The 27,915-nt window shown below is 35.4% G+C and overlaps 1 protein-coding gene across 9 annotated transcripts in view; it reads right to left on the reverse strand.

Moving 5' to 3' along the window:
• UBR2 (ubiquitin protein ligase E3 component n-recognin 2) overlaps positions 1-27,915 on the reverse strand; it is a 177,350-nt gene that overhangs the window by 7,846 nt on the left and 141,589 nt on the right. For 7 of the 9 annotated variants that reach the window (XM_037844915.1, XM_037844917.1, XM_037844913.1 and 4 more), the window contains 13 exons: positions 26,810-26,903; positions 25,253-25,414; positions 23,222-23,325; positions 22,448-22,526; positions 19,579-19,727; positions 19,218-19,273; positions 14,149-14,245; positions 13,835-13,902; positions 12,522-12,657; positions 11,804-11,894; positions 4,717-4,847; positions 3,533-3,641; positions 2,392-2,448 (listed from right to left, as the gene is read on the reverse strand). In XM_037844915.1, coding sequence (XP_037700843.1) covers positions 2,392-2,448; positions 3,533-3,641; positions 4,717-4,847; positions 11,804-11,894; positions 12,522-12,657; positions 13,835-13,902; positions 14,149-14,245; positions 19,218-19,273; positions 19,579-19,727; positions 22,448-22,526; positions 23,222-23,325; positions 25,253-25,414; positions 26,810-26,903 — 1,333 coding nt within the window. Of the gene's footprint in view, positions 1-2,391; positions 2,449-3,532; positions 3,642-4,716; positions 4,848-11,803; positions 11,895-12,521; positions 12,658-13,834; positions 13,903-14,148; positions 14,246-19,217; positions 19,274-19,578; positions 19,728-22,447; positions 22,527-23,221; positions 23,326-25,252; positions 25,415-26,809; positions 26,904-27,915 lie in introns of those variants that run through there. The other 2 variants (XM_037844916.1, XM_037844922.1) reach the window with 2 other exon arrangements.

Below are 27,915 nucleotides of genomic sequence, written 5' to 3' on the forward strand. Positions count from 1 at the left end.
TTTTTGACTTATAAAGTGGAATTTCATGTAATTCAACTTAATAAAACTGGGAATTACCGTCTCTGGATTTGGGATAGGATGTTTGTAAAAGCAAACAAATAGAAGAGTTAATCTCCTTTAGTTTATTGATTTTTATGGATTTTATCGATTTGTATTTAGCAGAACCAAGGAGATGAAACACATCTGTTATCACCCAGTATAGCACAGCTTACTACAGAATCTGAAGAGAGCTAATGTAAAAAGGAATGAAGAATGGTGCAAGGTGGAGGAGAAGCTTACACATGAATATCTATCTTTTTTACATTTAAAAAGACAGACAGACCAAAAACTAAAAAAGTCAGTTATCTAAAGGGGAAGGGAAAAAATGAGGTGGAGGTGGGAGAGGACAAGGAAGGAAACTTGATTTGCTTTATAGATTTGACTATGGAACCAAGTAAAGATTTCAAATAATTATAAAACAAAACTGGAAAAAAGGCAATATATAAAAATAGAAAGCCAAACTAAACAAATGAACCTAACTATGTATCCAATTGGTGGCGTAGCACACAGAGAAAAACCATTTCAAGTACCTTTAAAACAGTAATTTGATGGCAGATCCCTGGTGGGATATACTTAAACAAACAAACAAAAAAAAACAAAAAACAAAACACTTAACTGTTTTCAGTAATACTATTGCTGATATTGTATTTTGAAGTTATTATAGGACAAAGAAAATAAGTAAGTCTATTATTGCCATTAGGAATTAAGATTTTAAACATAAGAAAAAAAGAGATAAAATCAAAGAAGTAAAAATTCTGTAATTCTTGGTCCTTTGCCGTGGGCCTGTGACATTCTGGACTAGTTCTGTTCTCAGTTGTGGCCTAATGTAACACGTATAATAAATCGTCTCTTCTGCTGTCTTAGCTGAAGAATTAAGAAAAAGAAAAAGAAAATCCTGTAATTCCAAATTTGAATTGGAGATTGCAGTATGAAATCATGATGTGTTTTATCTCAAAAATATAAAAATAAAAAATCCTGGCTCTGTCCACTGAAAAGGCTAGGAAACAATGACCTCCCCAGTAGCCACATGCATTCTACTATCCAGCTGGGATTTTAAAATACCATTTCCCATTACAGGGATCCCAGACTCACTGGAGAAAATGCTGATGCCAGGTCTGGGAAAGGAAATGTACAAGATGAGCCTGGGACAACCAGTCATACCAGAAAGCAAAGAAGTACGCAAAGATTACTGGGATCAAAAGGACTTACAGACATCCAGGGGCCAAAGATGGGATAATTTAAGTATCAATAGAAACAGTAACTGCAATGGATAGACACACAAACATAAGTTCATATGATACTAAAAACAAACAAAACCAAAAAGGTCACAAAACTCACAGGTCACCTTTGGAAGATGCTAGGAAACCAACTCTTTATTCTGAAAACTGCTAAATAAAGGGGAAGAATCAAATATTTATCCTGCCTATGATGAAAAAACTACTTCAGATGACTAAAGAGTTGAGGGAAAGTTCCTTTTTATAGAGAAACTATTTCTGCTAATAAACAAACAAACAAAAGATAGAATTAAAATATTATCATTCTGTAATCACTAATGAAACAAAGGCCATAATTATAAAAATCTACTAACAAGGAAGATGATCACACATCACATGTGCCTCTCATGAAGGTACACATACCACCTAAAAAGTATTAGGAAACAAAAATCCAAGTTGAATTTGAACCTTAACCTAATCAAGCCTCCAAGAGCTAATTATAGGTAACAGCTTTTAGGAAAACACATTAAATGACAACACCAAGAAGACATAAACAGAAAAACTGAGGCTATGAAAATCTCTATAGGAAAAATGACTCCATTTCTTCAACAAATACACAGGAGAAGGAATCTATAATTTAAAAGATCCTTAAAAGACCTGTCAACTAATTGCCACATATTCAACCTTTTTTGGATCCTGGTTCAAACAAATAAATTGAAAAAATAAAAACAAAAATGGCCATGATTTGACATTTACTAAAGCTGAGTGACAAGTACATGGGGCCTCATTATAATATTCTTTCCACTTTTGTATACTTTGAAATTTTCCATAATAAAAGATTTTTTAAAAAAATGAGCTAAGAAAAACTTAAAAAAAAAAGATCTATGTTTTTTTGAAAGCAAATATTCCAAAATATAATTTTATCTTCTTCCTCTGCCAAGAACAATGCACTTCAGTACATTTGTATTCATAATTCTGATTCTTTTACAAAATTTACAGTCTCATCTAAGAAGAAATATGAGGACAAGAATTCAAACTTCTTGGAATCACTGAAGCTTGGGAAGTCAGTTTTGAAGGAATACAGTACTTATATCTTACATCCTCTCTGTCCCCTAATGTTTGACAATCTTTAACTTACCTTATAGCGTCTCTTTCACCTTCCAAATATCTTTTAACTTCATTGTTATGACACCAACTTTAATGTAAACACAGGGAGAAAACACAAAACATTTTTACTTTTAAAGGACTAGAATTAGAATGTTTTTTCCCCTCTAAATTCAACAAGAAATACTCCTCGTGGCTTAATAGATCTACCGCACCAAAAGAAGCTTGGAGAAGTAACATTTTTTGTCTGCAACTTTTAAAGTCAGAAGATGACTTGTGGTTTTCTAAAAGCCAGAATGCCTAATATATTAATTTGCAGCTACATACACGATAACTCAGCTAATTTGCACATTCTGGAAAGACCTGTCTAAATTAATGACAAACTCATTATGTGGAGCTAAAACATCCATGTTTTAACCTTAACTCAGTCATTAATTTAACATGATTCTTTTTTTTAATATTCATTTTATTGAGATATACTCACACACCACGCAGCCACACAAAACAAACTGTACATTTGATCGCTCACAGCACCACCACACAGCCGTGCATTCATCACCAAAACCAATCCCTGACACCCTCATTACCACACACACAAAAACAACAAGAACAACAATTAAAGTGAAAAAGAGCAATTAAAGCAAAAAAGAACACTGGGTGCCTTTGTTTGTTTGCTTCCTTCCCCCATTCTTCTACTCATCCATCCATAAACTAGACAAAGGGGAGTGTGGTCCTTATGGCTTTCCCAATCCCATTGTCACCTCTCATAAGCTACATTTTTATACAATCGTCTTCAAGATTAACATGATTCTTAAACAGGTCAATTTCTCTAGGCTTCAATTTTCTCAAATATAAAGTGAGGGTACTGGAATAGGTCACTCTGAAGATTTCTTTCAGCTCCAAAAATCTATGGAACAAAGTCCCAACAAGTAAGTTCACATATAGAAATAAGTATTTTTATTACTACTCCCCTTTCATGCAAATCTGTGTATGCAATTCACTAGCTTGGCAAAAATCCTACCAAAAGGGAGACAAAGAAGGCCTAATCATTGTAGTCTGAATTATATGGGTTCAATTCTGCCAGGCTCAGTACTTGAGATTTTTGCCACATGTGATAAACTAGTCTGGTTCTGTGTTAATTATCAGTATAATGAAGAAGAGTTTATAATCATTACCTTTCAATAAGTGAATTCATTATCTCACTATTTTCTTGAAAAAGGCAAATGAGGTTGTTTGGTAGGGAAAGATAGTGACATAAATGATCAAAATGGCTTGTTCCAGTAGCTGAAATGGAGAAGAATAAGAAAACTGTAATACTTATAACAACTAAGAGTAGATCCTGCATGGAAGTAAGTAATTAGCAGAGCTTAAAAAAATATTATGAGAGTTTCAATTTGCTAGGTATATAGCATGTAGGGATTTAACAAGATAACACATAGTAGGGATTCATGGAAAATGACACAATAGATAAAGTGGAGTTAGGTGACCACTACCTCAAATTGGTCACTATTTCCTGGTGCCTCAGCTTTACCATTTGTAAAATGGTATATACATATACATATATACTGGCATCATCTACTTCATAGGGTGAAAGTTAGATGACAAAAATAATGTATGGGTCTCTGGAAAAGTATAAAGCAGTACAGAAATGTAAGATGGTTTTATCATGAGAGATGGATTTAAACACTCATCTAATCATCACTGAAAACAGCTGGGGAGTCTCAACCATTCTGGATGGTGTCTGGGCAAGTGGGTGAATGGAGGTGCCAATCAACAACTTTCAGAGAGAAGTATTACATGTAGGTACTCTATGACCTGTGCCAGGTGCTATGAGAATAAAGAGATACAATACACTTTAAGTTTACTTTTACACCCCTTTTACGAAATTGATCAGAGCATAGAAAAGAACCATGAAAGAGCAAATCAATTTCCACATTAAAATCAGATTCATTTGCATTTATGGGTACTCTCAAGTTTTAATGTTATACATGTTTCAATAAAAAACCAGTTCAAATTGTGAATTTACATTTTTTAAAATCTGAGGGGCCCAGTTTATGAATAATATATAATTGAACATTTTAATATTTGAAAGCAAAACTAAGGTCCTTATGGGAGAAGTTCTTTGCAGATCTAAAAATATGTACACAGAAGTTTAATAATACATTTACTGATTCCATATAAAATCATTCATATACATATAAATATGCCTTTTATTCTATAAATGTGTATATCACCATTGTCAATTTGCTATAGTCTAATCTTTTAATTGGGTTTCATTTTTGCAAATCACCTTCATTCCAAACCTTTGGAGTGTAAGACTATAAACAAGTTGTACACTTTTAAAGAAATGAGAAATTACCTTCAAGCTCGGCTGGGGAAGGAACTCCATTTAAGTAATGAAAAAACAAAGCAGAACACTTCAAGAAAGGCATGATTCCAGCTTTGACACTCCTCCACAGATGCCAGCCTGAGGGTGTTTCTTTCAAGGCACTAAGGGATAGAAAAACAATTACTGAGAACTCTAATAAGAAGTCCTTCTAGTTAGAGCATGTTGTGAAAAGAGAGACAACTGCTATTTGGAACTGATGGTACATATGCTTAAGGGGAGTGGGTTTATTGGGTAGTGGTAGCCCTACTATAGGATGTCAGATATAAATAAATAGTGATAAAACCTCCAATGGTGTTGTTAAATTTATAAAATTAATATAATCACATAAAGAGAAAATTTGGAAAATAAAGAACCATCCACTATTCTAGCACCTTATCTCACCATACTCTGGCACACTATTTTCACACTAATTTGTTTTATAAAGTTGGAACCATAACAGATTAAATTTAAACTAACCATATTTTCAGAACTTTATGAACCATAATTTTTAATGGATTTATAATATTTTGGAACACCTCAACCATAACCTACATCAAACTATGCTCCCGCAAGCAAACACTTAGACTGCTTTTAAATAATATTATACCTATGGGTTTTTCTATATGTTGGATTATCTTGTTAAGGTAGAATCTCAGAAACGGGATAATTTAGTCCAAGAACAAACTTTTACTTTTGTAAGTGCTTGACATATACTGTTAAAAAGCTATGTGGAACTGTTGTACCAAATCACTGTGATTCCAATGATATGCGATGTTCTAATAATTTCACTGCACTCCTGCCAGTCCTGTATATCATCTTAAAAATATATTATACCGGGAGACAGAAGAAGATGGCAGCACAGAGAAGAGTGGAAGCTAGTTTGTCCCCCTGGAACAACTAATAAACAACCAGGAACAACAAGTAAATAATCTGGAATAACTGCGGGGGGACAAACATGATTCTCCACTCATCATACACCAACCTGAATTGGGAGATCGCAGCATAAAATCTGTAAGTAAAAACTGCAGATCCAAGCCAGGAACCCCCTCTCCCCACGGCCTGAACTGCAAAGCCTCACTGTGTTAGAGAGCAGCACTCTCCCAGCAAGCAAATATAGCTCAGCTGAGCTCCAAATGGGTTTTAATTAACAAGCGTGGACTGCTCAACACAAGCTACCAATCCCCAACAAGCTGACAGAGGCTTTTGGTGATGACTGACCTTGGAGAGCTGGAGGGTGGCTGAGGACTGGCCCTGAAGGGGGCTTTCTGTCCCTTTTTTGGCTCAGTGGAGAAAGCCTCAGTCATTTTCAGTTCCAAGCGCTCTGACCCAGACAAGGGTGGAGACAGCACAGGCAGAGAGTCTATACAAATGCTAATGACCTCTCCCTAAGTGGGGGTATCTTCCCTATGAGGAAAGAGGTGGGGCCCAGCTCTACTACCCGCCCTCCATTCAGAACCAGACCCCAGAGCCTGGGAGAAAACAGCCACAGGCCACACCTCCTTACACCAGTCTGGAGCTACAGGCTGATAGGTGCCACCTGCTGGGTGGAAAACATAGTGACTTGAGGCCTCACAGGATGTACCAATCTTCTAAGACACACCCTCAGGGAGATGTGATACTATTGCCTTCTTCTAAGAACTGAGCCCGTTCTGGTCTGGGAAAACCTGATTGGGATAACCAAGGAAACCAGATGCCTAGACAACAGAAAACTACAACCTACACTAAGAAAAATGAAGTTATGGCCCAGTCAAAGGAACAAACTTACAATTCAACTGAGATACAGGAATTTAAACAACTAATACTAAATCAACTCAAAAAGTTTATGGACGATATGGCAAAAGAGATGAACCATATAATGAAAACACAGGGCATACATAAGGGAGAAATCGAAAGTTTGAAAAAACAACTGGCAGAATCTATGGAAATGAAAGGCACAACACCAGAGATGAAAGACATAATGGAAACATACAACAGCAGATCTCAAGAGGCAGAAGAAAACACTCAGGAACTGGAGAACAAAGCACCTGAAAGCCTACACACAAAAGAACAGATAGAGAAAAGAATGGAAAAATATGACCAATGCCTCCCGGAACTTAAAGACAAAATGAAATGCAGGAATATATGTGTCATGGTTGTCCCAGAAGGAGAAGAGAAGGGAAAAGGGGCAGAAGCAACAATAGAGGAAATGATCAATGAAAATTTCCCATCTCTTATGAAAGACATAAAATTACGGATCCAAGAAGTGCAGCGTACCCCAAACAGAATAGATCTGAATAGGCCTATGCCAAGACACTTAAATCAGATTATCAAACGTCAAAGATAAAGAGAGAATCCTGAAAGCATCAAGAGAAAAGCGATCCATCACACAGAAAGGAAGCTTGATAAGACTGTGTGGATTTCTGAATAGCAACCATTGGAGGCAAGAAGGAAGTGGGGTGATATATTTAAGATACTGAAAAACCACCAACCAAGAATCCTATATCTGGCAAAACTGTCCTTCACATATGAGGGAGAGCTTAAAATATTCTCTGACAAACAAACAATGACAGAGTTTGTGAACAAGATACCTGCTCTACAGGAGACACTAAAGGAAGCACTGCAAGACAGAAAGGAAAAGACAGGAATGAGAGGTTTGGAAAACAATTTTGGGAGATAGTAGCATAACAATGTAAATACACTGAGCAAAGATGACTGTGAGCATCGTTGAAAGAGGAAGGTTAGAACCATGTGGACACCAGAACGAAAGAGGAAAGATAAAGACTGGGACTGTATAACTCAGTGAAACCTAGGGTACTCAACAACTGTAATAAAAGGTACAAATACGTTTTTACATGAGGTAGAACAAATGAATGTCAACATTGCAAGGTGTTAATAATAGGGTGGGATTGGGGGGAAAACACAATCAATGCAAATTAGAGACTATAATTAACAGAAACACTGTATTATGCTTCCTTTAATATAACAAAGGCAATATACCAAAGCTAAATGCATATGGGGGAGAGGGATACATAGGGGAAGGGTATGGGACTCCTGGCATTCGTGATGTTGTCTGACTCTTTATTCTACCTTAGTTTAATGCTATCTTTCCTTTTGTTGCTTTCTAGCTGTCATGTTTTTTTTTTTCCTCTCTCTTTTTCTTTTGTCCCTCTACCTTCGACTCTTCCTCCTTCTTTGTGGAAGAAATGGAAATGTCCTTATATAGATAGTGGCGATGGTGCTGAATACATAAATATGTAACTATACAAGGAACCAATGATTGTTTACTTAGGATGGTATGTATGGTGTGTGAACAAAACTGTCTTAAGAAAAAAAGGTTTGAGAAGAAAGCTTGAGGGCACTATATTGAGTGAAATAAGACACATAAGGACAAATATTGCCGGGGTCACTGATATGAACTAATTATAATATGTAAAACTCAGAGACATGAAATATAAGTTACCAGGATATAGAATGAGGCTAAAGAATTGGGATCTGTTGCTTATTATGAGCAGAATGTTCAACTAGGGTGAACTTAAAGATTTGGAAATGGACAGAGGTGATGGTACCATGTTGTGAGAATAACTAACAGTGCTGAACGGTGTGTGAAGGTGGTGGAAAGAGTAAGTTCAGAGTCACGTATGTCACCAGAAGGAAAGCTGGAGGTTAAAAGATGGGAATGTATAAAACAGTGAATCTTGGGGTGGACAATGTCCCTGATTAACTGTACAAATATTAGAAATCTCTCTCATGAACGAGAACAAATGTATGGCACTATATCTAGAAGTTAATAATAGAGGGGCATGTAGGAAAAAAATATAACTATTGCAAACTATATACTACAGTTATGAGTATTTTAACATTCTTTCATAAACAGTAACAAATATACTATACCAAAACTATGAATCAATAATGGAGGGGGGGGTTTAGGGGTATGAGAGGATTTGAGTTTCTTTTTTTTGTCTTTATTTCTTTTCTGGAGTAATGAAAATGTTCTAAAAATTGAAAAAAAAATTAATTGTGGTGATAGATGCACAGCTGTATGATGGTATCATGGGTAACTGATTGTACACTTTGGACCTTTGGACAATTGTATGGTTTGTGAACAATCTCAATAGAAATATATATATATATATACGTACACATATATATATATACATATATATACACACACACACATACATATATTATACCTAAATTTAAGTTTCATTTTTTATGTCTGAGACAAAATACTTTTTAGAATAGCATTTTCCAAAGTATGTTCCTTATTTCCACTAGTCTATCACAGATCCTCTGAGCAAAAAGGGTTCAGAGATTTCCAGTGTGTTAGTATATTAAAAGTTCTGAGAAGTCCTGCAGATCATGCCCCCACCTTTTTCTGACAGCACTTTTAAAAATAATTGTAATTTTTTAACAGTAGTTACATTTGTTACAATTGATAAAAGATTATTAAAATAGTATACTTATCGTCCATAGTTTACATTAGGTTCATAGATTTTTCCCATGTCTCCCTATAATTAACACTTGCATCAGTGTCATACATTTATTTTAATTTACGAAAGAGCATTCTTATACTTGTACTATTAACTATAGTCCTTTATCCGTAATAGGGTTCACTGTGTTGTACAGTCCTATGTTTTATCCTTCAATTTTTATTCTAGTAACACATACATCCTAAAGTTTCCCCTTTAAACCACATTCACCTGTACAGTTCAGGCCTGCTAACTATACTCACAATAATGTGCTACCATCACCACCATCCATTTCCAAACTTTTACCATCAACCTATGTAGAAAATCATTGTGTAAGTGAAGCATCAATTCCCCATTCTCTAACCTCAATATATCTCCTGGTAACCTATATTCTAAACTCTAACTTCATGAGTTTGCCAATTATAATTGGTTCACAATAGTAAAATCATACAGTATTTGTTCTTTTATTTCTGATTTATTTCACTTAACATAATATCCTCAAGGTTCATTCATGTTGTTACATGCATCAGGACTTCATTCTGTTTGATAGCTGAATAATATTCCATCATATATTCACAGCAGTTTATCAGTCTCCTCCTCCTCCTCCTGCTCTTCCCTGGATATTATACAGCATTATGGCCCCTGGAGAACAGTTGTTTTAGACAGTTCCTGGCTGTTTACTAGCTGCCCTGGAGGATGGACTGAGTCCTGTAGCTCCCTATTCTGTCATCTTTCCCACCTTTTTTTTTTTTTTTAAAGGAAGGGTTTCTTTTATTTATTTATGGTGTAACTTACTTTTTTTTTTTAAATTTTATTTTGAAATAAATTCAAAGTTATAGGAACAGTTGCAAAAACAATACAAACCCCATACACAGAACTCCAGCATACCCTGACCCCCCTCCCCCGATACCCCGATCCATCAACTTTAACATCCTGTTACACCGCCATTTCTTTCTTTCCCTCCCTCCCTCCCTATCTATCATCCATCATCTATTGCTCTGTCTTCTGAACATATGAGAGCAGGCTGCACACATCCTTGAACGAACACTATAATTCACATATACAATTCCCATGAACAAGAACATTCTTTTATGCAATTCCATTAAGCACAGCTAAGAAGTTTAAGAAATTCAACATTGATACAAAGTTTACATTCTGTATTTCCTTTTTCTTTTCTTATGTCCAACTGTGTCCCTTTGAGCTTCCTATCTCCATCCTCAGATCCCATCCAGGATCATCCTTGGCATTCAACTGTCATCTATTTAGACTGTCTTTTTTTTTTTTTTTTTCCAATTGTGGAAACATATATACAGCCTAAATCTTCCCATTCCATCCCCTCCCTAGCATTCCACTAGTGGGATTAATTACATTTAGAATCCACCTTTTTTTTTTTTTTTTAAACTTCATTTTATTGAGATATATTCACATACCATGCAGTCATACAAAACAAATCGTACATTCGATTGTTCACAGTACCATTACGTAGTTGTACATTCATCACCTAAATCAATCCCTGACACCTTCATTAGCACACACACAAAAATAACAAGAATAATAATTAAAGTAAAAAAGAGCAATTGAAGTAAAAAAGAACACTGGGTACCTTTGTCTGTTTGTTTGTTTGTTTCCTTCCCCTATTTTTCTTTTTTTTTTTTTTTTTTTTTTATCATTTTATTGAGATATATTCACATACCACGCAGTCATACAAAACAAATTGTACTTTCGATTGTTTACAGTACCATTACATAGTTGTACATTCATCACCTAAATCAATCCCTGACACCTTCATTAGCACACACACAAAAATAACAAGAATAATAATTAGAGTGAAAAAGAGCAATTGAAGTAAAAAAGAACACTGGGTACCTTTGTCTGTTTGTTTGCTTCCCCTACTTTTCTACACATCCATCCATAAACTAGACAAAGTGGAGTTTGGTCCTTATGGCATTCCCAATCCCACTGTCACCCCTCATAAGCTACATTTTTATACAACTGTCTTCGAGATTCATGGGTTCTGGATTGTAGTTTAATAGTTTCAGGTATCCACCACCAGCTACCCCAATTCTTTAGAACCTAAAAAGGGTTGTCTAAATTGTACGTAAGAGTGCCCACCAGAGTGACCTCTCGGCTCCTTTCGGAATCTCTCTGCTACTGAAGCTTATTTCATTTCCTTTCACATCCCCCTTTTGGTCAAGAAGATGTTCTCCGTCCCACGATGCCAGGTCTACATTCATCCCCGGGAGTCATATTCCATGTTGCCAGGGAGATTCACTCCCCTGGGTGTCTGACCCCACGTAGGGGGGCAGGGCAGTGATTTCACCTTTCAAGTTGGCTTAGCTAGAGAGAGAGGGCCACATCTGAGCAACAAAGAGGCATTCGGGAGGAGGCTCTTAGGCACAATTATAGGGAGGCCTAGCCTCTCCTTTGCAGCAACCATCTTCCCAAGGGTAAAACCTACGGTAGAGGGCTCAACCCATCAAACCACCAGTTCCCTATGTCTAGAATCCACCTTCTTTTTAAAACACATAAACCGACAGCAATTTCCCTTACTTAACAATTAAATTCCTTTTTCATGTTATCACCTACTTATATTTGGGGAAATGCCTATCATATAAAGATTATGATCTCACCTTCCTGTGTACTGGCGAAGTGTTTTATACAAAGTAAGAACTGCTAATTCTTCTTCACCAGTGGGATTTTCTTGATCCATGCCATTGTCTTCTGGAAAAAAAAGGAGATGGTAATACTCTTTATTTACCTATGAAGTATTGTCAAAATGGTTGATGTCTAAATCTTTCAAGCACTCAAATATATTCATACACTCACATATAATAAGAAAACACTACTACAAAACACAAAGAATTTTAATCTCTCAGATATATTGGTTTCCATCAGACTGAGGACTCAGTAGGCTTTTGAAGAGGAAGCCAGTGTGCTTCAGGCTGTCAAGCAGCCTGCTGGGACTAAAATCAACTAAACGGATTGTCTTAAAATGTTTTAAAAACAAGAAGTTTGAATGTAAAACCTATGGGGGCATTAACAAATACATAAGTTAGAACAAAATTGACATTCTAAGACTTAAAATTCTAAGGGGCTTAACTACTTTGCTATTCAAATAATTGAACTTATTAAATAAGAAAATATAAAAACATTCTCATTGTTAGGAGATTTTAATGGAAGAAATGAATTTATTTCAAAACATTTCACATGAGAATAAATTGGAAAAGCAAGTAGCTTAATTATAGTTCATATAGTATTCTTGTCCAAGTACCTTTTCTTCTAATACTTTTTAATTAATTGAGAAAATTCAAGCACTTCCTTCAAAAAGCTGACCAAAAAAAGAGTTACCTGTACATGAGGTAAGTAAGATCTGTACAATGTGTGCCATAGTAACCAGATGGAAAATGTGAAGGTCCCCAGTGCCGAGGCTGATCCCTGAAAAGTCCTGACACTGCAACGCAGGGAAAGCAAGCACCAAGGCCACCTAGACACCAGAATCAGTGTCAGACACAAATTGCCTTTCTTTTCATAGCCAAACATGTTTCCATTTTCTTAATGGGATCCTCTTCTGAGCTCAGCCCTCCCCTTCAGAAATCTTTGTTCTTAAAAAGAATACTCATTAGAAATCCCACACAGACTGGTTAAATGAAATTACTTGGGAGTCTGGACACTATCATTTCATTTATCCAATGGTTCCCCTATACAAAGCTTATTGTCAATAATAATAAAAATAGCACTTGGAAACTTTCTAGGAAGTAGTGGAAAAACATGGGTTTTGGACTCATGAATCCCAGCTCCTCCTCTCACGAGCTTTTTAGGCAAGTTAACATCTCTGAACCTTGTGAGATAGAATCTATGTGTCTTTAACACCTTAGTAGCAATGAAGTAACGACTAAAAGAGAATGTTATGCGAAAGCCCTCAGAGACATAATAAATTCTAGCTCTCCTGTTAACCTCCAGTATGGTGGTGTTAATTGTGGTGGTTTTAGTAGTAGCAATGGGAACAATAATAACAGCTAACATTTATTAGGTTCATGTTGCTTTAAGCTCTTTACATGGATTATCCCAATGAATTCTCACAGTCATATGAGGTAGGTACTAACCAATTTAAAAGTCTGGAATTTGAGGCACAAAGAGATTAAGGGGATAGCATTAGGGGCTGAGGTGGGCTGAAATTCAGGTTACCTGTTGCTTGGGCAGCTGTGTGTCCTGGGCACCTGGTTGTACCTGCTCGGAAGACACATCTTTCCCTAAATCATACAAAGGGACTGTCTACTGCTAAGCAGTGTGACCACAAGGCTGTATCTGCCCAGCTTTTCTAAAATGCACAAAGACACTGTATGGGCCAACAGCAGCCCTGACACTGCTGGTGTTATTTTTTACCTTCTTATAGGCAGAAAGCAAGGAGAAGTTAAATTACTGACCTCAGCCACAAAGCAAAATAAGAGGGAAGATAAGACAGTGTGTCTTGACACAAGTTTCTCAACTAAGTTCCTTAATATTTTCTTTCTGAGGCTTCTCAGAAAAGAATTATAATCAAAGTGGTAATGGTTTTATCACATGATAATTCTTCCTGTCTGCCTCACATCACTCATCAAGCCTAAGGTAAAGTTATGTAGTATGACAAATAAAACTTCATACATAAGTTGCAAAATACTCACCAATAAATGAAACATGTCAATATCTAATATGCATGGAAGATCTTCATGGTTCTCATTAGGCACCAAGGCTAAATATTTAAAAAGAAATATTAGTCCATTTTATATGCCAATTTAAGTATTAAGTTATTTTTAAAATGTATATAATCTAGTTTAGAATTATCTTTTTATAAGATACAGATGCATTTATAACCTTGTATATAAGATAAACAGTGTCGCCAAACATTTTCTTTATAATGGAGAAATGTGGTACCATTCAAAATTACAGAGGATGAGAAATCACAGTAACATATACAGTAAATATATTGCTAACTCACATGCAAAAAGTTTACTGAAGTGTCCTTGCACCACTGAAAGTGATGCAACTGTCCAATGTGCTGCTGCAAATCTTGTCAGTGACCTAAGACAGTCATCCTGAAATAAGGAAAATGACACAATTAATAAAGAAACAAGCATGTGAAGTAATTCTCTTCTTTCAGGAATGCTAATACAAAGCACAACCAGTTAAAGCAAAGATGGATGTACAATGAAATCTCTCTCGATGGGATAGAACAGACATCTTAAATGTCATGTCTCCAACATGAAATGATTGGAATGGGAAATATATCTGTATGCTGAATATATAAAAGTTATCTCCTCATGCTGCTGGCTCTCTTATGAAAAAAAGGATGCATGGATCAACACAGACAGCAAGTAACAGAGAATGCTAAGAATCTGACGCAGTACTTTTTTCATATTTATTCTATAGAGGTACTCTAAAATGTGGCAAATACTCCAATTATTGAGGAACCTATGTTAAAGAAGATGTTTGTTACCATACAATTTAGAAATGATTGCATAAATCAGGGTCTCTGCAGTCATTAAAAGCTGTTATGGGAATTAAGCAGCAATAATGAGAAAATCATCAATTTAAAGCGAAGAATATAGTAGCAACAAAACTACAAAAAATATAAACATGCTATATGCAAAAGCGAGATGGATGATAATTCGACGAGTTTTCCTTCCTGCTTAATTTTCTTACATAAGGTTGTTTGGCTCAAAAAATATTGAGGACCCATTATACATCAGGTCTTGGTTTTGAACATCTTAAAATGAAACTTACTCTCCCTCCTCTCACTCTTAAGGAGCTCACAGTTCTGGGGGTTAAGAGGGGAAGAGAAGAGGAGAGGAGACAAATGAAGGAGGAAAGTATCACAGTTTAAGGGATATCTAACACATAGCACATGGCTCAGAGAGGTTTCCCAGGGAAGATAAAGCTTGAAGAGCATCTTAAAGAGTACGAGTCTGCTTAGGGCTACTTGAAGCAGAGGAAATGGAATATACAAAGGCTTGACGACTAGAAGTGATTCTGCAAGTCTGGACTATGGATTTGGCAGGAGGTGATAATGGAGAAATGGGCAGGTAAGAAGTTTGTAAAGGCATGAAGAGATAAGATGAGGGTTGCTTTATAGAGGAATCCCTCTATAAACACGATGAAGGACTAGAGAAGGGTGAGATTCAGAGTAGACTGCTACAATAATCTAGGCAAAAATGATATGGAGCCAAACACCAAGTAGAGGCAGGAATGGAAGAAATAGGACAGATAAGCATGAGGGGAATTCAACAGACTCTATTGACCAATTGGATGTGAATGCTGAAGTCAAATGATACATCCAAGGGGACTTCCAAGTTTCTGACTTCAGCTCCTGGATGGAGTGGTAACATTAACTATGACCAAGACTACGGAAAGAAAATAATTTAATTTGGATTACTGAATTTGAGGTGCCTTTTGGAGATCCAGGTGAAAAAAAATGAAGCAGGCAATAAGATAACAGATCTGGGTCCAAGATAAAAGGCTGGATTGGAGGCACACATGGGAAGCATCTGGATGTAACTGAAATCAGAGGCATAGATGGGGATGCCTTGGGAAGAATATCAGATGATTGAGGCTCATGGGAAGAACTTTGGGGGTTTAAAACAACATTTACAGGGTGGTAGAGGGAAAACAGACTAAGGAGTAACAGCTAGAGAGGTAGGAAGAAAACCAGGATTGTCACAGAAATAAAGCAAGAAAATAGATTTCAGAAGGAAGTAGTTAACAGAATAAGTAAATACACATGTCAAATAAGATAACGGTGTAGAAATGCCCACCCAAAGCAATAATCACAAGATCATTTTGTGAACTTGGCAAGAACAGTTTCCAAAAAGTGAAAAAGTGTTAGGCACAGAAGCCAAATTACAGGGAGTTGAAAGCGAATGGTTAGCAAGAAATTGGGAAATGGAGACAGTATACATTATTCTCTAAAGAAGTTCTGCTGTGTATAAAATTATACACACACACACACACACACATCCACAAGCAGTCTGAAAGGATGTGAAATGAAATTAAAAACTGCAGATGCTATATATATATATTTCCCCCCACTTTATCTGTATTGACACATTTTTATACATGTGTAGAAAATAGATTACCTCTATAATAAAATGAAAGATGCTTTAAAACAGCCTACTTGTAAAAAAGAATGAAAATGCCAGGGTGGTAGACAGAAGGAAGATAATGTTCAGGGCAAAAATAAGACGAGGGATAACTCAGAATGTTTATCAAACAGGGAAAGTGCTAGGACAGAAAGGTAAAAGAAGGGATAACAATAGAGAGGAGATGGACACCAGATAACAGGTGGAAGGATAAGCCTCTGACAGGGGAAGGGACCCCTCATTATTCGACATAGGAGAGAAAGGTGAATGGAGATGTGTATATGTTTGAAGAGTGTGGCCAGGAAAATAGGAGTTAGCCCCTAATGGCTATATACTTTAATAAATTAAATTAATAAAATTTAAAGAACAGAAGGTATTTTATAAGGCTAACCTAATTGTGCCGGTTTGAATGTATTGTGTCCCCCAAATGCCATTATCTTTGTGGTCTTGTGGGGCAGAGATTTGCTTGGAATGTGCCCCACCCAGCTGTGGGTAATGATAATTTTGATGAGATGTTCCCATGGAGGTGTGGCCCCACCCATTCGGGGGTGGGCCTTGATCAGTGGAGCCATATAAAACATGCTGACTCAAAGAGACTAAACTGAGTGCAGCTCTGAGTGACGTTCTGAAGAGGAGCAAGCTTGCTAGAGAGGAACATCCTGGGAGAAAGCCATTTTGAAACCAGAACTTTGGAGCAGACGCCAGCCACGTGCCTTCCCAGCTAACAGAGGTTTTCCGGACGCCATTTGCCATCCTCCAGTGAAGGTACCTGATTACTGATGTGTTACCTTGGACACTTTATGGCCTTAAGACTGTAACTGTGTAGCCAAATAAACCCCCTTTTTATAAAAGCCAATCCATCTCTGGTGTTTTGCATTCCACAGCATTAGCAAACTAGAACACTAATTTTCATACCAAAACCTGACAAGGACATTATAGGAAAGGGAAGTACTAGGTTAATTTCTCTTATGAACATAAATGTATAAATCCTCCGTAAAATGCTAGCAAATCAAATACAGCAATATATAAAAGGATAATATACAATATGATCAGGGTGAAATTATTCCAGGAATGCAAAGTTGGCTTAACATACAGCAGTTATTCAATGTAAACTGATTATAAATTAACACAATACAGTATCACATTAACAGGAAAAAGAGATGAGAAGAATTAACAGCACGCTGAAGAGGTAGTCAGAAGTATATAGAATCAAGAAAGTGTATAATAACTGCTTTAAAAACGAGACAAAATAAAACTATTCATTCTATACATTTGTGATTGCCTTTTCAATAATAAATACACTTATCAACTCTTATTCACTGTAGCATAAAATATCATAGTCAAGATTGATCTAAATGTGAACTGCCATTCTGTACTTTACTATAAAGACACAATTCAGGCCAGTTTCAACCAGACCCTACTACTAGACATTCTAATTCAGTATGTCTAAAGGGGCCCAGGTATCTATATTTTAAAAAAAGCCCTAAGGAGGATTTTGATGCACAACCCTTGGCTGAGAATCTCTGATTCAGGACCTATATTCCTGAAACCATTAACAAGGGGTCCTGAGACTCCAGGTGTTTGCAATGAAAAAAAAAGCCAGCAAACAAGTTGCTGAGTCATCAAAATTGACTGGATTTGCTACACCGGTTTTCATTTCTTGGTTAAGCTCTTAAATCAATGGTTCTCAATCTGGTACCTGGGTCCTATCACCAGAGATCCTGATTTACTTGATCTTTGGTAAGGTCTCAGAATTTTAAAAAGCTCTTCAGGTGATTGTACATGAATAAAATTAGAAGATTTTGCTTTCAAAGGCATTTCTAAGATTATAAAGCTTATGAACAGTAGGTAGTGTATGACATCAAATGCTAGCCACAGAGTAAAAATCAGCAAGCCATGAATGCATATTCCTTTTTCATTTTCCAAGGCATTAAATGTACTAATTTTTGACATTAATTTGTAATTATTTACATGCTACTTTTAAAAGTTGGTCAATGACTCCTGAGAATGAATGTGGACCTGGCATCATGGGATTGAGAAAGCCTTCTTGACCAAAAGGGGGAAATGAAATGAAACAAAATAAAGTTTCAGTGGCTGAGAGATTTCAAATGGAGTCAAGAGGTCATTCTGGAGGTTATTCTTATGCATTATATAGATATCCCTTTTTAGTTTTTAGTATATTGGAATAGCTAGAAGGAAGTATCTGAAACTGTTGAACAGCAACCCAGTAGCCTTGATTCTTGAAGACAACTGTGTAACTATATAGCTCAGACTGTGTGACTGTGATTGTGAAAACCTGTGGCTCACACTCCCTTTACCCAGTGAATGGACAGATGAGTAGAAAAATGGGGACAAAAAGTAAATGAATAATAGGGAGGGATGGGGGGATGGGATGTTTTGGGTGTTCTTTTTTTACTTTAATTTTTATTCTTATTTTTTTGTGTGTTGTAATGAAAATGTTCAAAAATTAATTGTGGTGATGAATGCATAACTATATAATGGTATCATGAACAACTGACTGTATACTTGGAATGACTGTATGATATGTGAATGAATGTATTTCAATAAAATTGAATTAAAGAAAAAAGATGGTCAAATGCATTAGAGGGTGTGTTCTGTTCTTTATGTACAAGTATACCATTAAAAATTTGAGAACGACCACTCTGTTTTAAATTTTTTTCCATCTTTTCAAGTGCTTAACCAGTGCTTTGGATGAAAAGAGAGGTACAGTTACTGGCTGAAGTCTATTTAAAACAAAAATCATGATACATTAAACCATAAACATTACTTCTTCAATATCCTTAAATAGGGTTTTACTATGAAAGGAGTGAACCCACACTTACATAAATGTTTCAGGTTTTAAAATTAAAAAAAGCAAAATGACCTTATTTCCATGCCACCCTTCCCTGAACTGAGCCCACTGAGAACTTACCAGTCTGCAAGGCAAGGGACCAAACAATGGTTTATCTTCATCACTTAAAATTCTTTCTGCAGAAAGCACAAATATCGTCAGGTTTTGGAATCTTTAAGTCATTTCCCTAGAACTTTAGATGAAAAGTAAAAATGAAGACATTCCCTCAACTGACAAGAAACTGTAACTACCATCAAAATGAGTTCTCTGTTGTGGTTAATTTATAAACTGTCAATCTAGTATTTTGTCATACCTCCTGTCTCAAAGTCTTTCTATTATTTTTCCCAACTTTTCACATCTTATTTAAAAACAGGATTCTACACAAAAATCACGTCAATGTACGCTTGTGACTTAAAGAGAGACACAACTCTTAATCTCTTACCTATGCTTTGGATGGTGTATGCACAACTACTCCAACACATTATGGGCACACGGGGATCCTCTTCATTGGGATGAACCTTTAGTCCCACCTTATAAGTAGCAGTTCCAAATGTTGTCAGCATTTCTTTTATGCTTTCAGAATAAGGGTTCCTGAAGTGAACATGTATAGGATTAGTTCAAAACAGTGTGCTTAAGAGTTTCTTAAAAGCTATTTGCGTACAACTATGTAATCGTACTGTAAACAATCGAAAGTACGATTTGTTTTGTATGACTGCGTGGTATGTGAATATATCTCAATAAAATGAAGATAAAAAAATTGATTCTGGGGATGAACACATAACTGAATGATGGTGCTGTGAATAACTGATGTACACTGTGGAAGACAGTAGGGTGTGTGACTATATCTCAATTAAACTGTATTTTAAAAAGTAAATGAACAATGGGAGGAGGAGGGGAATGGGATGTTTTGGATATTCTTTTTTACTTTAATTTTCATTTTATTTTTTGGAGTAATGAAATGTTCAAAGTTTGATTGTGATGATGAAAGCACAACTATATGATGATATTATGAATAACTGATTGTACACTGAATGATTGTATGTTATATTAGATCTCAATAAAATTGCAATTAAAAAAAAAAACTAAAAAAAAAAACTAAAAAAAAAAAAAAAAAGCTATTTGCTATGTTGAAATTTAACCACTTAAATATTTATCACATGATGGTTGTATACAAAGAGGAATTAAAGTTGTGCAAACTGTCCCTGCCTGAGAAGAATTATGATCTATTTGGGTTAGCAGGAATGAGGCACAGGGCTGAGAACAGGGTATTAGGTGAAAGTCTACAGACTAAACTAAGAGAACCTTGGCTCTCTTTCCTCATGTTGTTCTGAGAATATCAGCAATGGATACCCACTGCCATGGAAATTCGTTTCTCCTGTGAAGAATCCTCAGGGAAAAGCCATTCTACACAAGAGACATTTAGGGGTCCCCACGTGAAAGATTGAGGGCCTGATCACCTTACTGTGAGGCTCACAAGCCAGTAAGCTCCAGCCTGTCCATCAGGTTTCCAGTGAGCTTCCTAGTGTCTTATTCTTGAATACTGAATATGAATATTGACCCAAGGACCAACAGGCAATTAAGGAAAGCATCAAAATATGAAAGAGATAAACCAAAACAAACAAGTAGAAAAAAAGCAGAGACAATATAAAAATTAACAGAAAACAGAGACAATGTAGGAAACAGAAAACTGAAGATCAGAGCAAGAAGGCAACAGTAAGCTACCAGTAGGGCCATCTAAAAGAACAGAGAAATTAAGAGGAGAAAATCATCCAAAAAACAACAAAAAATTCTGAGAACTGAAAGACATGAATCTTCAGATGAAAGAGTCCACTGAGAATCTGGGAAAAATGAATGAAAACGATTTGCATAAGCATAAGCAGGAATATCTTACAGCAATTTCAGAACCCTGGGCATAAAGAGAAGATCCCAACAATTTCCAAAAGTAGTAAGTTAAGAACAAATAAGAACCAGAATGGTGTTTTCTCAATGGATGCTAAGATCCATTTGAGGGAAAAAAAAGCCATCAAACTCTAGATGAAAAATTACTTCTAACCCAGAATTCTATACCCAAACTACCAGTCAAGCATATGGACAGAATAAACATTTGTTCAGATATGCAAGGTCTCAAATAATTTATCATCCAGGACCTTTTCTTAGGAATGTACTAGAGGATACACTTGCACAAAATGAGGGAGTTAATTAAGAAAAAGGAAAACATGGGATCCAGGACACAAGAGGAACATGGCAAAGGAAAATCTTCGGATGACAGCTATGCTACTGTACTGATTGGTACAGGAGGACAGAAGGCTGTGGGACAGAGGGCCCCAGAATAAAAGATAATCTGATAGATGTGAACATTTGGAAGGGGTATTGCTAGGCACCTGACACATCCATCAGCATTTAGAAAAAAAATTACCAATAAATTAATAGAAAACCAAGTACAGGAAAAAAAAAAAAACACAAGGTTATTATTAGCCTCGGGAAAGACAAAATCAAGAGACAACAGATTACAGCATATTAATTAGAAATATGGAAGTAAATACCAGAAGAAAAAAACAAAATGACAGAACTAGAGATGGGTGAGAGAGACAGAGGACTGATTTTTTTTTCTATTTAACAGTATTAACCCTATCAGAACTATTTTTATTGAGTTGCTTAGTATGTACCATGCACAGCTTCCAAGTGGCTTTACATATATTACATCCCTTTGTTCTCATAACCCCTAAGAGGTAGATACTACTATTCTCACTTTACACAAGAGGGAACTGTGGCACAGAGAGATCAAGAAATTGGCTCAAAGTCACACAGCTAGTAAGCAGTTGTCCTGGGATCTGAACCAAGCAGTTTAGCTCCAGAATCGATGCTGTATTTCGTAAGGAACTGGCTGCAGGGGGAAATAGGGCTGGAAATACCCTTGTTTCGATTCTGGGTTACTAAGAGATTGTGGGCCATACATAAAAATATGGAAGTCAGAAGGAAGCGCAGAATTTGGCTGGGGAGATGAGCAGTTTGGATTTAGATGTACTGTAGGGTATTGTTAAGAAGAACCAAATAAAGAGGTATAATAGCAGGGTGTCAGCAATGCAGAGTAGGGAGCAGTTGGTGAGAGTTAAACATATCACATGGTTCTTACATTTTTATCATTATACCTGCAATAAATATCATCACATAATGCTTAAACCTCAGAATTCAAGATCAACATCCTATAACATTCTGCTCCTTAGCCTGACAAATCACATTCCCACTAACTATTGACTTAATTTTTCAGTTCCAGTGGGCCAAATTTAAAAGGAATAAAATATTATACTCACTTCGGATGAAAATCAAGCCTAAACCCTTCAGGAAGCTGCAATTCACCCACATTTTCTGAATTCCTTGAAGAGGCAGTATCTATAGAAATAGGCATTTTATACTATTATTCAACAGATGATCTTATTTCTATAAATTTCAGTCATATAAGTCAAAGAAATTAAAAAACAATAGGAAAAAATTTCCATTCATAAAAGAAAACTGGCACAACATCCATAAAAAGTGTAAAAAAATTGTTGTTTGGCTGGACAAAGCACTTTCCTAGTCAGTTGCACTTTTTCCAATAAGACTATAGCTGCTAGAACATAGCTACAGCAGATAAGAAAAGGAAGTAGTACTATATTGTTTCTATAAAAGCCAATGATATAAATTTCTACTCATATTGCTTCCCCACAAAGTTGTACATGCAATGCATGGTCTATAAAACTTTGGGAAGCCCTTAGTAATGCCAACAATGAGATGAGACAGCCCACCGAGAACTAAAGCTACCTTTTTAATATTCAGTTACATCTCCCCCACCCCCAGAAGCTCTTCAATAAAATGGGGGAATAAATGAGAAATACTTATTATAAACTTTACATGAGCTTTTGAGTTTTCAAGGCCTAAGAAGTAGTACAATAAAGTCAAATTTATTTGATTAGAGAAGATTAGACTGAAACAAATTTTAAAATAGGAGGGTTCACTTTTAAAACACTTTTAAACAGTTTCTTCTGGAAGTACATTTTCCAACAATCTCAGACTTCAGAGAAAAATGAAAGCAGGTTATTAGAACTTACTAGGAGTACTTTCTTCTTTCCTAAGAACCTGCAATGCTTTAATTTGCTGAGATATGGTTCTAATCCACTGAGTCAGATTTGGTTGGTCTGAAAAATTTAACCTGCTAGAAAAGATTATAGAAAGCATTTAGTATTTTATTGTTGTTACTTAGTTTAAGATACAAAAAGACTCCTTAAATGATAATGGGCATAATATTTTAAACATACTTCAAATACTTAAAAAAAAAAAAAAAAAAAAAAAAAGCTAGGGGAAAATTTTTTGTATTTAAAAATATCAGTTTATATATTTTCAATGGAAACAAAAACCTATTTGTCATTATGATGTTATTAACATTATCTGTCAAAAACATCAATTCCTTTCAGTATTGGAATTTGCTACTATTTTGTAATCATTACAATTATCACCACCATCACCACTAATATTTACTGAGTGCTTATCATGTAACAAGCACTTAGATTTAATCCTCAAAATATTCATATGAAATAAGAGTATATAACTGTCCCCATTTTACAGATGAGGAAACTGAGGTTTAGAGCTATGTAACTTGACTAAGGCCATATAGAGGATAGAACTGGCATTCAAACCCAGCTCTACCAGACTCCAAAGCATGTGTTTGTAATAATTATGCTAAGTTGCCTCTCATGGGAAAAAAAAAGAAATCTCAACCACAAAAGAGATGGCTGAGATCCAACAAAGGTGATTTATCCTTATATGCAGTTAATCCTTAACCTAACTATGATTATTTTCTTCATCGGTTCAAATCCAGATGTGAATCAGCACCATGATATTCTTTTCTTAAAGCAGTTTTATTGAGACATATTCACATACTGTACAATCCATCCAAAGTGTATAATCAATGGCTTTTATAATATACAATCAAAGAGTTGTACACTCACCACCACAATCAATTTCAGAACATTTTCATTACCAAAAAGAAAATCCTCACACCCCTTAGCAGTCACCTCTCAATCCCTCTATACTTTCCCAGCTCTAACATAACCACTAATCTAATTGTCTCTATAAATTTATTTATATTCACATTTTATATAAATGGAATCATACAATATGTAGTACATTGCATATGCTTTCTTTCACTTAGTATAAGTTTTTTTTTAATTAGAGACATAGGTTTATAGAAAAGTCATGTACCATGATATTCTTTAATCAATGAAAAACATGGGCTTACATTCAAATCTAATGGTATTATAAAAACATTTTGTGATAGCATTTATAAGACACCAAAGTCTGAACTCCTAAAATTGAAGAAAAAAATTGATTTCACTTTGAATTGAATCCAAATAGTAGTGAAGGAATAAATAGATGATTCATATTTATAAAACTTAAATTAGTATTGGTGTACCTAGGATCAATAGCATAATTTTAAACTGAGAAATAAAGATAAGATTTGAATAGTAGACAATATCAAATACATATTTGAAATGTCATTTCTACTATTAACCAAAAGTACCCCCAAATCATGAAACGACAAAATTTTCCATTTTAAACACAACAATGGGTTTTCATTTTTGGCCTGATTCCTGAGGCTATGAGCCAGTAAACCACCAAAAACTATTTTCAGTATGTTAGATTATTCAATAAAGTCAGTTTGAGCTGTCCCTCCTCCCTCTATCAGTTTACTGAGCATCTCTTAAAAAGTATGGGAGAGATTACTGAAGAAGGCTATTTAGTACAGATATTAAATGCAGGGTCTCTAAAAATAAAAAAGACACTTAGTTTTCATTACTACCCAGGAATTTTATATCTTCTATTGTATCTACGGGTACATAAATTTATTTATATTTTTATGCATGTATGTACATGTATTTAATGTACTGCTTGACATTTGGCCTGTTCCTTTCTAAAACTGAAAAATCATATTCTGCAGTTCTGCTAGAAAAAATGACTATTTCAGAAAATATATGGAGGATGTTATGCATTTACCTTGAGGGATTTTGTTCTCAGTTAATTATTTTAGTATTGTCAAAGCAAACTGTTGCCTTATTATAAAGGTTTTAGGAAATAAACCTTACCTGTTAAAAATATTTCTTGGAGGAAGCAGCAGAGGAATAACAGTATTACTCAAACATTCACAAAGGGGACAAAGGAATTCTCCATTTTCAACATCATAGCTTGTATGTAAGCGTAATCTCTGTTGTCTTCGCTGTTCCTTAGCTTGAACGGAATCAAAATACCTTTACAATTAGAGAACATGAGGTATCAAAAATGATGGTAATTGTTTTCAATGCAAGTCACAATCTTCAACATTTTAAATAAATTGTTTCCACAAATAATCCAAAAATGGAAATCTTAAAATGATTTTACACTGGCACTTTATTTTTGAGTTGTTTTTATCATCCAAATGGGTTAATAGTTTGAAAACAGGAATATAAAAAATGACTGCTCTCATGGGATGAAGAACATCTTCCTGACCAAAACGGGGATGTAAAATGAAATGAAATAAGTTTCAGTGGCAGAGATCCCAAAAGGAGCTGAGAGGTCACTCTGGTGGGCACTCTTACACAAAATATAGATAACCCTTTTTAGGTTCTAATGAATTGGAATAGCTAGCAGTAAAAACCTGAAACTATCAAACTACAACCCAGAATCCTTGAATCCTGAAGACGATTGCATAAAAATGTAGCTTATGAGGGGCGACAACGTGATTGGGAAAGCCATGTGGCTCACACTCCCCTTTGTCCAGTGTATGGATGGATGAGTAGAAAAACGGGCAAAAACAAAAATAAAAAACAAAAAAACATACCTGGTGTTCTTTTTTACTTTAATTGTTCTTTTTCACTTTAATTTTTATTTTTATTATTTTTGTGTGTGTGGTAATGAAAACGTTCAAAAATTAATTTTGGTGACAAACACACAACTATATAATGGTACTGTGAACAAATGATTGTACACTTTGTATGACTGCATGGTATGTGAATATATACCAATAAAAGGAAGTTAAAAAAAAAATGACTGCCTTGCAAAAATAAGCATTCACAAAGCATCAACAGAAATTTCCTGGTATTAGTGCTGTCTAGCCACTTTCTCAGGGCTGCTAGTTACTTGCTAGGGGCAGCTCATGGTAACTCAATGAGCTTGATGCTTGAGTAATGGTAGGGATTTGTAGAAGCACAGAAAGCACCAAGGTACAAGAAGTTTGGAGTCAACTCATCTTAGCACAGGAGCCATGACAATCTTGGGAAGCAATGAGGCAAATACTAATACCTTCAGTCAATAATTATTTACCTTGGAACCGAAGAAGGGTAACATTACTCTTCTAGAGTTTATCCCATTGTAAAAACCCAGTTTGTTAACTAATATGGATGCTTTTCCCTTCCTTCCTTGAACAGATGAAGGAAAGACTTCAATATAAAGCTACATAATATATATTGGATAAATTATGATCCTTTATTTCTATAACAAAACAAACCAATTTTAATTGTTATTCATTAGATAATGATACGGAGTTTTGTTCTTTAACATTTTTAGTTCTTTCTCCCTTTTTTTTAGAAAGGAGCATCTTTATTTAAAAATTGAATTTTGAGCCTTCAGATAAGCGTCTCTCAACTAATATTAAGAATATAAATTACCTTTGCCAACAATGGGCATGCATAACATGTCCACAGCTACCAGTGTGTGTTCCGCAAGACAGATCAGGCTGTGTGAATAATGGATCATATTTCTCTGCATTACAAAACAAACAAAATACCAAGCATTTAATTTCCTATAACACATGTACAACTTTAAATTGTGAAATCTTTGTTAAGGGCTTGTAAACTTGAAATGGAATACCAGTTTACTTCTTTCATTTGTGATACTAATAATTAATGCAAGATCCTGGATTATTTAGAAAGCAGGACTCTAAATTTCATCACCCTGAGCAAATTCATTAAACATCCCTGAATGGTTAATTGAAATTGGAACTCAGTATTTAAGTATATCCAATCTTTTGAACATCTCATATTTTTAGGGCACTGAGAGACTCAAATTTCCTCCATCCTGAGAAAAAGCCAATTCTGGATAACTGCCTGAGCTCAAGGTAAAAAAGGAATATTTTCATGGGGCTGCCTTTTACTACCTTCAGGGAAGCTGGGTTACAATGATCTATAACAAAAAAGATATTTTGGCAGTATTGGGGCTCTCCCTAGAGGAGATTCTGCCTAAAGACACTCATGCAGAGAATAACCACAGCTACACTACCAGAGCCAAAATAACAATAAACTATCTAAAACAGCAATCCAGACCAGAGGGGTTAAAAAAAAAAGGTAATTGAGACAGCATCTTCTGTTCTGGTGCTAATATTTTACATTCAAAAGAGAAGAAAAAAGAACATAAAATGGGTGCCTGGTTTCCTTAGGAATTTTTTGAATTCTCTATATAAGCTAGCAATCTTAGAAATTCCATAACATTGTAGAAAGAATTACAAGTTTCAGTTTTCTTTATATATTAGAACAGTGCAAATGTCACAGCACAAAGAAAATCTTTTATAATATAAATTGTGAAAGCATTTGGAAAATATACTTAACAGCCAGCCAAGGTTTTCTCTTCAGAAAAAAAATTAAATAAAATTAGCAACTTTGTCCTTGGCCTGGAATGAAATTTTTAAAATCACGTAGTTCATATAACTATTTTTTTAAGATGAAGCAGACCAATCTTTCTTAACCAGAGTGCTTGACAGCCACACTGTGAATACTTT

This window comes from Choloepus didactylus, chromosome 7 (genome assembly GCF_015220235.1).
Source record: "Choloepus didactylus isolate mChoDid1 chromosome 7, mChoDid1.pri, whole genome shotgun sequence".
In the NCBI taxonomy this organism is placed as follows: domain Eukaryota; kingdom Metazoa; phylum Chordata; class Mammalia; order Pilosa; family Megalonychidae; genus Choloepus; species Choloepus didactylus.